We start from the raw sequence: 12,128 nt of genomic DNA, 5'->3' as shown, positions 1-12,128 counted from the left end.
CCATATAAAGCAAAAAAATAAGGTCACTCATTAGTTTTATTTCTATGGTTTTATTTGATTTAAAATATTTTTTTGGTAAAAAGAGGGGGCATCATGCAATCTAGCTTCCTGAGGTGCTGCTTTCAAAGGTGCAACATATGCAGAGGAAAGGAACCCATCCAAAATGGAAAAACAGGAGGTCGGTCAGGACAGGGATTGGGGCCCACATGGACCTCTAGTTGATAGACAATATTGAGAGAGATTACAGGCAAGGTGCATGTCAATACCAAACCAATATGTCGGTCACTCTTCTTTCATTCATGTACTCAAAAAATTGATAACCAATACCTTGTCTCCTTAGGCCATAGCTCCATGTTTCTCCAATTGTTTCTCATGGAGGAGAGCTTCTTATAGATTATTATGATTGATGAATGGCCTAGATTCTCATCTATCTTTGTTGGACATATTTCACTTATATATATTTTTTTAAATTACGATTTATATGATTCATGGTATCCCCTAATTAGCTTGTGAGCTGTGCTTAACCTACAAATATTTTTTGGTACTAATAATAGGTTAGGTGCATATAATTAACTGTAATCTCTATAATAAAATGGCGTGTTAGTTGGGCTAAAAAAACTTTAGAGCACATGGCGGAAGGTTTATTAGTAACATCAAATTTTGGGAGCACTGAATCTTGGGTGGGCCAAAAAGCCAACAATTCCAGGCCAGCAGAGGCCACTTATCATGTGATTGGAATTTCTGATTTCTGATGACGAAAACACGTTTCTATCTTTCTATCCTCTCTTGAATAGAAATTAGATGGAATCATTGCAAAGCTCTATGATTGCACTAAAGTCACGGCACGCACAGCTATGTTTAATTGCATAAAAGATATCAAAAGAACGAAAAAAAAAATGTTAATATCACCTTATGGAAATTGCTAGAGCTGTGAATTTGCTCACTTTTGCACCCAAACCAAAAGTAAACAGCATCTTCACAATGAAATGTTTCACCATGGAGCGGCATGGGAAAAGTTTATAACTAAGACATTTCTGTCATACCTTACATTATAAAGGGCCCAAGAAAAATCGAGAAATGGCATGTTAATAATGCTTGAGGATAAACTCGTATTGTAAATTAAGGGTTTCGAGAATGAAAATATGTCCTTGCCTTAATTCAATTAAAATAAAAGTTAATAGATTCATCTAAATTCTAATACTAAATTGATTTTTAAGTTTTCGTATATATAATAAATTGTATATTAATGTAATTAAAAGGAGATGCCAGTTAACCATTTTTCTTTGTTTTTTAAAAGTTGTAGTGCTAAAAAGAAGAGGTAGTAGTACCAATATAAGGTGACAAAACTATTCTTTTTTGGTCACTGGATCCCATGAATAGAAACCCTGCAAACTTGAGACTATCGAATTATTACAAAAGAATAAATAACATTGTCATAAATTTAGCTCAGGTCTGTCACTATGTGAAAATCTTCTTAAAATTTCAAGTTGACTTGTAGAACGCCTTTGACAACGTTGATGTAATTACATTAGTCATTCATCTTATTACAATTTTAGTTATTTGACGTCCAAAACGTTCTCAAAGGTGTTCTAAAATACTAACATAATCACTTTTTTGATATACAACCGTTCCTTTACCATCAAAAGTGGACCAAACTTTTACTTTGTACGGTGGTGATCCAAGGCTGCATTTATGAGGCCAAAATCCATAGAACAAGAGGGATTAACCAAAGACAAAGTAATTCAGAAGCATTCATGGAGGTGATCGGTCCCATCACACCCCAAAAAAATCATGCTGCATGCATGTGATGATGAAGTACTAGTTTCATGTGGTTTCACACTTAAGGCACAAAAAAGAGAAATCTAATGCTCTAGGTAGTGTTGGAGCACCATTCTTTTGCGATTTCAGTATTGGAAAATGATCCGTGGACATCTAGAAGGAGAAAGAGAGCGAAGTATGATAAGTGATAATGGTATGATTGAAAGAAAGAAATAGAAAAAAAAATAATATATGTTAATGAATTGTTAGCATTGGTAAATAAGAATGTTATATCATTACCCTTCATTATTTATTGGTAGCATCAGTTTTTGGGTCTCTCGCTACAATAGTGTAAAACTGGATATTTTCAATAATGATAATTAAAAAAAATTCTGGACCTCTTTGTAGAGAGTTTGAGCTCAATTTGACAAATTTACTCACTTCGTTGACTCCATAACCAAAATCTAATAACTTTTTTTTTTATTAGTAACCAAAATCTAATAACTAGGTCTCGAAAAACATGTGTATAGAGAATCTTTCGATAGTGGTTGAACCTCGATATATGTGTGAATCACTAAAGCATAACAAAAATATTGTTAGAAGTAGCGATTCTTGTAAGGTTTTGCTTAAAGAGACATTTCTTACGCACCACCTTACGTAAGGAAGGCCAAAATAATCAAACCACGAATAATATAAATTGATCCAATAGAGTATTTTTCTAACTTTTTTCCTCCATTTTTATTTCGAATATATAGTGATTTGAGCGCTAGAGTTCTGACATGTATGCTGCCAGAGTTTGTCTGACAAGAACTCATGGAAGTTTTGTTCGAATATTTCTCTCTAAGATTGATACTAAAAAGATTAAAACACTTTTTTAGACTTAATTAAAATCAAATTCTTAGATAAGTTTAGAGTGTACAATTAAAATTTAAAGATAGAAACAAATTGTAAATGGTGAAATTAAGAATACAAATTAAAAATTAAGATTGTCAAAAGAACTGGACAACAAGAAATGAGTACGAAGATGGGCGGTTAATGATTATATTTGGTAAATTCATATTTTATAAAAAAGAACTAGTATAGAGTGTCCAAATTTCGGCTTTTAAGAGAATATGTTTGAATTATGTCATAAAAAAAAGAGAATGGATTGAATAATATTTTTTTTCTTCTTTTTGTTGTAGGAGAGCTCAGTATTGAATAAACAAAAAGAGAGAGTTGAAGAAATTTTATTTTGTTCGCATAGTAGTCGAACGCATCAGAAATTGTATGGAAGAAACTAAAAGAGATAGTTAAAGAAACTTAAAATGGTGTTAAAGCTTCGTGATGGTGAGAACGTAATACTCTTGAAATCTAATGCCAATAGTGAAGAACGACAAGAAAAAAAACGATAAAACAGAAAGGGAGTAAAGAAGAGATGGGTAGGAACTTAGGAAGCAACAGAGAAGTAACCTCTACGTCCATCTCATGCTCCGACAAAGAAAAGAAGTATTAGGGATCACACAAAAAGATAATCGCAAAGAGGGAACACAGAGAGAAAAAAGAGTAAAGAGCCAAAGATCGAGCAAACGAAAGTAAGAGAGACAAATATAGTAGATTAGAGAGGGAAGCACTGCATGTGATGATGTGAATCACTTGTACATACGTGAATTCTTGACATTTGATTTTTATTATAGACTCTTGCTTCTCACATAAAATAAAGTTGGCATATATATGTTTTTAGCAAGTATAAAATAAACGAATTTTTATTGTGGTCTCAATAATTATTTTATTTGATTTTTCTAAAATTTGAAATCATTGTTTTTTTCTTTCAAATAAGCATACTTTGATTTTAATCTTTGTAAAAAAAATATTTTATTTCATCTCTCCAAAATCTGAGATAACTATTCTAAAGTAGGCAAATGACATTTATTTTGAAACCTAAAATTCTTTTAGAATTATCACATTCTACCACAAATACTAATAAGTGTAACTTAAGATTGTCAGTTAACTTATCATTAAACACATAACAATCTAACAAGTACCACATGTAATGCGTGTTGTATCCCCCATTTAACTTGAGTGGTTGAATTCTAAAATTTATCTTTGCCAACACGAAAGCGATCCACGCCAAATCTTAGGGTTGGTTTTCACTTTTCATAAGAGAAAAGGAAGGAAAAAATGTTTCATAGTTTGGACTCATCTTTTCACGGTAAACTAATTTATTTTGTGAAGATGAGATATCAAATTAAGTATGAGTGCATCATAAACAATCAAACCCATCTTTTATTTAGAATGTGGATGAATTGATGTAAATTTGTTTAAGTTTAACTAAAGATTTTATATTTGAGCCTTAGTTAAATATTTAAAAAAAGAACTTTACAACTCATAATGATCCTATATAGTTTGGTATGATTGTCTCAAGTAAAAAATATCTTTTCTCTTAAAAACAAAAAATCCATCTTCTATTTATTCTTGCTAGCGAGGTTAATTCAGCTTTAAAGTGAGTTCAAGAGGGCAAAGTAATTTAGTAATTGTAACATCTTATTTTTTTTTTAAAATAAATCAAAACTATTTTATTTAAAAAATTAATAGAGTTTTTATAAATAAAATAAATGAGAGAAAAATATTTTTGTTAATTAAAATAAGGGTTTCATAGTATTAGAAAATAAATAGAGTAAAATGATGTTTTAGAAAATAAAGAGATGTTTTGATTGGTTATTTACTTAATGAAAGTATATTATAGAGTTTTTTTTATAAAATAATAAAATAAAAAAATAATAAACTTAGAGTACCTTAACTATAAATAGAGACATATTAATCATATTTTTTTTTTTGCATTTACGATATGTTTTTACATTCTCTTTTTCTTCCAACTTCGTTCTACTTTCTTCATCCCCAAAACTCTTTTTTTTCCTCGCATACACTCAAATATGTCTCAATAAAATTATGATTTCGGACTCGTTAACCATTGGATCATACTGAAATGTGGACACCACCTTAGAAACTCATTTTCTTATATTCTAACCGTTGGAATTTGCAAAATAACACATATAGAGGGAGAAATCCACTCGAATGGAGATAATGAAATTGAGATTTCAATCATTTTTCCTTTTTTCTAACACTTGGAAACTCTAGCAGAGCAATCAAAGAAAAAGTTTGAGGAATCTTAGGGAACCACTAGAGATGTTGTTATCACTGTCAAACTACACACATGAGCTCGCTTAGGGATAAGAGATGAGTTACTTACACTTGGGGATTATAATGAACATGTGTAGGGATCCCTAGAGAATAAATTTTGGATTGTTTAATGAATTTCAATTCTTCTTATATTTTTATTCGCGAATTGACTGTGTTTGACAGACCAGTTGATGTTTCGATGCAAAATTATTGTGAAATTGATATGTTCTTGTGTTGAGTGTGAAACCTAGAAACTGAGTCTTTTCTAATTAGTGTGAATTAATAAAATTAAGTAAGGAGATATTTACCATAAGATGGAGTGAGATATCGATTTTGTATTTTTCTCCTTTTTGTGATTTTTTAGGGTTTTTTATATATAGTTTGGAATTAATATTATAATTTGAAATTATAATAGGCTAATAGAATGACATTCTCGATTATTGTTTTAGTTTTAATATTTAGTATGAGTTTATATATTATTTCATATTGTTATTCTTTATAATTGACCAAAGTCTATTTAGCTATAAAGTTCTCCGAAAGTTTTAATCCTTGGTGCAGTTTTGTTTGATTATATTTCATTTTGTAAATTCATGATAAGAATATTTGTGTGTTTAGTTATTTATATATTGTGTGTGTTTATATATGTAATACTATTTGTATATTATGAATTGTGATTGAGATTGAGTATAACTGGTAAGTTGAGCGTGTTTTAATTTCTGAGATACACATGAATATGTAATGGTGGATTGTGACATTGGGAGGTGTTAAATTGTGGACATAGGATATGCTTGTGAATAAATGTGTGGTTAATACTTGATATGATACTACTTGTGTTTTGAGTTGTGAATTATACAATAATCCGACTAGTGTTTACCTTGAGAAAAATGTTTATGTGCGAGGTGTTAAAAGGAAAGTGTGAGGTTCCAAGTTAGGAACTTGAGGTGTTAAATTGTAGTGCAATGTGTTGGGTGTTAAAAGAAAAGTGTAAGGTTCCAAGTTAGGAAGGTGTTAAATTGTAGCGCAATGCGAGAGGTGTTAAAAGAAAAGTGTAGGATTCCAAGTTAAGAACCTAAGGTGTTAAATTGTAACACATTGTGTAAAACGTGTTTGAAAATAAGTGTGAGGTCGTGAATATTGTATAATTCATGAACAATGTCTACATGCAAAAGTTATTTTAGGAGTTGGACCTGAATTAGGAAGGTGAGACCCAAACGGATTCTTCGGAGTCTAAGTTTTGGGGGTAAATACACTCGGTTTGAATGTTCACTTAGTGAGAGTGACTTGACATATCCATTGTATGACATGTCTTGTTATGTACTCTTAAGTGTCATGGTGTTATTTTTCACTAACATGATATCACGTTGTATATATGATTGAGTTTTAGTGTATCCGTTGCATAATGTCTATATAATGATCATTGTGTCTTGTTTTAGACCGGAGATGTTTTCATATCATTATTTGATAAGTTTTTAATTTAATGATTAATGTGAATGTGAACCTTTTATCTACATGAACTTTTTTATACTTAAAAAATAAAATTTATTTTATGTAATTCAATATTTTCATATATTTTATTATATAAATATGCATATCGAGGTAAATCTAATGACTCACAGATATAATTTAAAAAAAAATTGGTTGCTTTTACAAATTTTATTTTACTCGAAACATCAATTTGCAACCGAAAAATAAACATGCACATGGCTATGAAACTTGTAAGTAAAATGCATCCAAGCAAAAAGAGGTCAATTAAAAAGGAAGCACCGCCGTCTGTTATTGGAAGATCCATATTTTTGGGTTTGGATTTTAGGACCATCCATCGCTTTCATGTTTATATCCTACTACTACTACAATTCCACGGGTAACTGCCTCTTTCAAAAATAAAAAACAACCAAAAGAGAGAAACTACTTAACACCTTTCTGACAGACACCAATCTGCTATCAATATCAAGATTCCTCTTTAGCTCTTCTACTTTAATTTGGCATTAAACATTTGCACCCTGCACCTTAACTCAACTAGAGCTCCAGGGACGTACTTGTAATTACACCATGTAACAAGCAAGCATACATACTTTAGCTTTACTCTACTCTACATGAGTACATGATAAAAGCAACAGTGACATACGTAAAGAATCAACAAAACAATATCTTAATAAATAAAGAAATAAAACAAAACAATAAAATGAGAGGCGTGCTTCTTGTCTGTTTGATTGCTGCTGAGTTGTGTATAGGAGAAACAGGATAAATAAAAGAAAGGTACTAATACTTTATTTTTATTTTATCTCGTAAAATTCTCTTTTTAATTAGAGAGAAGAGAAATGGTTGAATCCTGGAGGTGATGCAAATTCTGAGACCCAAATCATCAAAAGCATGGAACCGGTAAAGTGGAAAGTAAGAAAACACAGCCCATAAACCATCATCATCTCGTTCCATATCATTTCATTTGGTTGCTCCTTTTTCTCTTTTTTTCGGGTCTCGTGGTGTTCTCTATTCTTCACAAATTAAAGAGGGTCTTAACTAAACTCATTATTCCTCCCTGCAACTCTTTCTTCACCGGTTCCCTTGATGGTCAACACTTCAGCTCCTCTTCAATCATTTATAACGCTATGAGCTTAAACAAAACATTGGATACGACATGGGTTTTCACTTTTCACAGGCTTCTCATAATATGACCAATGTTTGGTAAGTTTTCTGCTTTTCCGTTTACTAGTTACTAGTGTCCAAAGAGAGACAAGGGTCATTTTCTATGTGCTGATCTGTAGTTACTTTGATGAGGTCAGATATAGAACTTCTTGGTTATACTTTTGAAAATGCTCCAACCATTTTTCTATTAAAATTTTGAAAAAATAAATATTTTTACACACTTCTGCTGCTCTGCATATGTTCCTGCCGTTCTGCTTGGGTTTCAGTTCAAATCTTTTTTCCCATTTGAGAAAAAAATCAAATTTTTAGTCCATTGAACATTCCTCATGTTCCATGCACTTTGTGTGAAACTGCAGTGGCACCGGTTCTTTTGGGGGAAGTAGATCAGCTTCAAAGACTGCAGCTTTTCATTTTGCTTATTTTCCATATTTTATGAGGGCAAATTAAGAAATTGGTTGTTAAATAGGGAAACAAAGATTTGTCTCCACTGCATCATTTTCACTGTGATGCTATATCTTGTTTTATATTAGCTGAGAATCCTTGTCACTTATGGGGGATATTAGGCATTCACGGGTAGAGCAAGGTCAAACAAAGATTAAAAATGTTCCAATTGCTGTCACCCCTGAAGGGTTTTGGTGTTGCCCTACTCCTGTTGGGTTTCAGAAAAGCCTCAAGCCTCAAAACCCTTTGAATAAACTCAAACCCTCTTCACCACCCCCAAAGACCAGTTCCCAGAAAAAGGCTGTCTCAGTGAGTGAGAGAAAAACAGTGCCTGCCCCATCAAGATTGGTGGTTTCAGATGCTCAACAATGTAATGATGATCCAGAAAGACCTCCACCTAGCACTTCTGTGCCTGCACAGAGAACACCCAAGCCCAAACTTGAATCTTTGCCCAAAAAGGTAGCTATTGAGTTTGGTGAACCTGGAACTTGTGACATGAAGCTGCTTCTCCTTGGAAAGCAGGGATTTTGTGTGAAGTTAAGTGTGCACAGGGATGTTCTAATAGAGAAAAGTAGTTTCTTTGCTGATAAACTTTCTGAACAATCTGGTTTATCATGTCTCCAAGTTGATGACTGTGAGGATGTTGAAATATATGTTGAGACTGTTGGACTTATGTACTGCAAAGAAATGAAACAGCGGCTAATGAAGCAAAGTGTTTCTCGCATTCTTCGAATACTCAAGGTAATTTGCTAACTCTGTCATGCTTTGTTGCTAATTCTGTTTAGTAAGGCATTTCTGGGAAAGAAGAAATATGTTCTTTGCTATTACTCTTTTGTTCTCACATCTAGTAGTACGATTATATTTTTCAGATTATTTCTGTGGTGCTGTCTATTTGTTTGTCTGAAATACTATGCTTCCTTGGAGGCTTGTGTTTATATCTCCACTAATATTTAAACTCCTCATTAATTATAATTCTTATCGAGTTAATTCAGGCTCCACTATGATAAATATTTTCAGCATGGTTTTTTCTTCCCCAATATATACTAATATATCTTGAATTTAAACAATGCTATTTAGATTCTTAATGCTGCAATCAACTGCAGTTTTATCTTTCATGGAATAAGCCAAAATATAAACTCAATAAGGATAGAGTAATGCCATATTCTCTTCATCTTTATAAAGAAACTATTAAATAAAAAGGAAATGCATTTAATATTTTAGGAACATAAAAGGCATTCAAAACTTTTTTTCCATTTAATAATTAGGAGGATGACGTGAGAGTATATAGAATTATGGATTTTGTTTTTTTTTTTTTACAAGAAATTATGGGCTTTGTTAACTAATAGTAGTATTCTAAGGACCATTAAATACGCTCTATTAGGAAATGATTTTTGTGTTTGCAATATGTTCCCTTTGTTAAATGCTTTAAACTTTTGTTTCCTTAACTAATACTACCTCAAGGGCACTCATTAGCATTTGACTAGAATTATTCTGGAAGAAAAAATATTTTGTACTGCTTTGTGATATTGTAAACTAGCGTGCCAACATCATGATTATCATATAATATGGAACTGCTGTACTGTAATGAAAACCGGTGCATTACGGTTGAGTAAGGAGTTATTATTTTTAAGACAATTTACAGATGCATTGTTCTTGAGAGGTCTTGAATCACTTCAATGCATCATCTTTTCTCCATCTTCATCTTAAAGGTGGATGGGAACTAGAAATTTCTTGTATTGTGCCATTTTTCTTATACATACTCAATTACTCATATACTAACTACTGTTGATGGAAATCAGTAGTTAAAATGTGCAATGAATGCTAACTATAGTGATGATGTTAAAATAATCAATGTATCATATGGTGGTCATTTTTATAAAATTATTGTGATCAACTAGTAGATACATTGTAACTCTCAACAAGTATACAAATAAGTAGCCTGAAACGATGATCATACGATATAACCACGGTGTCACATGAGTTCCTCCCACCCACCCTCATATAAAAATAGTAAGATTACCTAGTATATGGTAATTCTTATGCCCAGTTCCCTGTAAGATCATAGTATTTTATCATGGGCCACAATATTTCTGACCTGTTCTCTATAAGGCTTCATTATGAAAGATAGAGCCTAAAACCTCAGTAATAACTTCTTGCTAAATATTGTCTTCATTTCAAATCTTTCTCGTCCTTGTTTCACCATTTTATCATTTGCTAGGAATGAGCCACTGAATATTTGATGGATTATGCACCATTGCTAGACATGTAATCTAAAAGAAACAATTTTGCAGGTCACAGAATTCCTTGGCTTCAGCTCATGTATCCAATCATGTTTGGAGTACTTGGAGGCAGTCCCTTGGAATGGAGAGGAAGAAGAAGAAAAGGTGATCTCAACCATCCTACGACTCCAAGGAGAAGGAATTGGGGTAAATCCGGTGCTAAAACGAGTTTCTCCTGATTTTTCTAATTCCCCAAAAGATACCCTCTCCCACATTGTTGAACTTGTTCTCAAAAGCAATGAGGAGAGAGGTCGCCGAGAGATGAAATCCATAGTTCTAAAGCTCCTTAGGGAGAATAACAGTCTTCCAAGTTCTTCAGGCTCAGCTGACCTCTGTAATGACATGATTAATAAGTCATGCAGAAATTGCATGGATTCTTTATTGTGTCTGTTCAACCAGGTGGCAGAGCCAAGCTTTAGTGATAACAAAGAACCTGTAGTAAAACATATAGCTCTTGAAGCTGATAACTTGTCATGGTTGCTTGAGATTTTAGTTGACAAACAAGCTGCTGAAGATTTTGCGCTGATGTGGGCAAACCAGCAGGAATTGGCAGCCCTCCATGGAAAGCTTCCGATTGCATTTCGTTATCATGTCAGTTGCATTTCAGGAAGACTATATGTTGGCATTGGAAGAGGGGAGGTTTTGCCATCAAAGAACACGCGCCAGTTGTTGTTGCAGACATGGCTACAGCCTCTAATCAATGACTATAACTGGTTGCAGCACGGGTGCAGGTCATTTGATAGGAAACTTGTGGAGGAAGGAATTGGAAGGACAATTCTCACCTTGCCTTTGGAGGATCAGCAGAGTATTTTGCTTTCATGGGTTGGAAGTTTCTTGAAAACTGGTGATGGCTGTCCCAATCTTCAGAGAGCTTTTGAGGTGTGGTGGCGGAGGACTTTCATTAGGCCATATGTGGAAGGCCAAAGTAATGCCATGCCAGATAGTTGAATGTTGTCAAAGCACCATGTGATGATATGTTCTTGAATATATCTTAGAATGGTTTTGGAATTAGAATTTCTCTTTTGAGGTGACTAAGCAATTATAAATGATATGTTGATTTGCCAATGTGGTTTACCTCCAGCTGCTAACTGGTACTGAGTTCTGTATATATGGCCGTTTCATGTATACAATCACTCGTTGAATTGTAACTTTCAGTAATTATACAAATACCAAGGATTTAGTTTTTCTAAATTGAATTTTTTTTTATTATACAAGTGCATACATTCAATTATAATTTTAATAGCAATTTTTTCAATTAATAGTTAGATTATAGGTTCTTACTTTAGTGGAAGCAAACCCCACTATTCAATACAAGGTATGGGGATACTTCATTTCAAAACATTAAAAATAAAGAAGTGAATATTTTTTAACCACTATTTGGTGTAATGTTTAAACCCTTTCAAAAGTATATTGAGAGCGAAAGATACAAACTCCTTTAAAAATACGTTTGGCACCCTTCAACGGTAATCCAAACATAGCTTAATATGTCGTACTTTTAAGATATAATTAATAACTGGCGTCATAGTAGTTGACATGACTGCAGAAATGGTGATTTATACTAGCTATTTATACTCAAGAAAATTCACAAAGTCTAGTTAAGTCGCGATAGCAGTTTTTTTTTTCTTTTTTTTTTCCGTATTGCACAATATTTTTCATAAATTTACATTTGATTGAGTACCTCTTACATAAGACGAGATTGTCTTCTACCGTACTAACCGTGTACTATTAAATTAACTAACATTTTTATTAAGTAGAATCTAAATATGCTAATTTAACTTGCATTCTTTCTGTATGTCTTTTGTGTCACCGGGTTGCAACCTTTTTCTTTTCTAGGCCCAGTATAGAAAACAA

The 12,128-nt window shown here is 32.7% G+C and overlaps 1 protein-coding gene across 1 annotated transcript; it reads left to right on the top strand.

The window, feature by feature from the left end:
- The first annotated feature begins 7,134 nt into the window (after positions 1-7,134).
- On the top strand, positions 7,135-11,468 carry LOC114421170 (BTB/POZ domain-containing protein At3g50780-like). The gene is made up of 3 exons (XM_028386997.1): positions 7,135-7,596; positions 7,914-8,739; positions 10,290-11,468. The coding sequence occupies exons 2-3, from the start codon at positions 8,107-8,109 to the stop codon at positions 11,223-11,225; spliced, it is 1,569 nt and encodes a 522-aa protein (XP_028242798.1). The 5' UTR covers positions 7,135-7,596; positions 7,914-8,106; the 3' UTR covers positions 11,226-11,468.
- Positions 11,469-12,128: the final 660 nt, after the last annotated feature.

This window comes from Glycine soja, chromosome 1 (genome assembly GCF_004193775.1).
Source record: "Glycine soja cultivar W05 chromosome 1, ASM419377v2, whole genome shotgun sequence".
Taxonomy (NCBI): Eukaryota; Viridiplantae; Streptophyta; class Magnoliopsida; order Fabales; family Fabaceae; genus Glycine; species Glycine soja.
The sequence above is the reverse complement of the archived record's forward strand: the minus strand, read 5'-3'. Positions and strand labels throughout refer to the sequence as shown.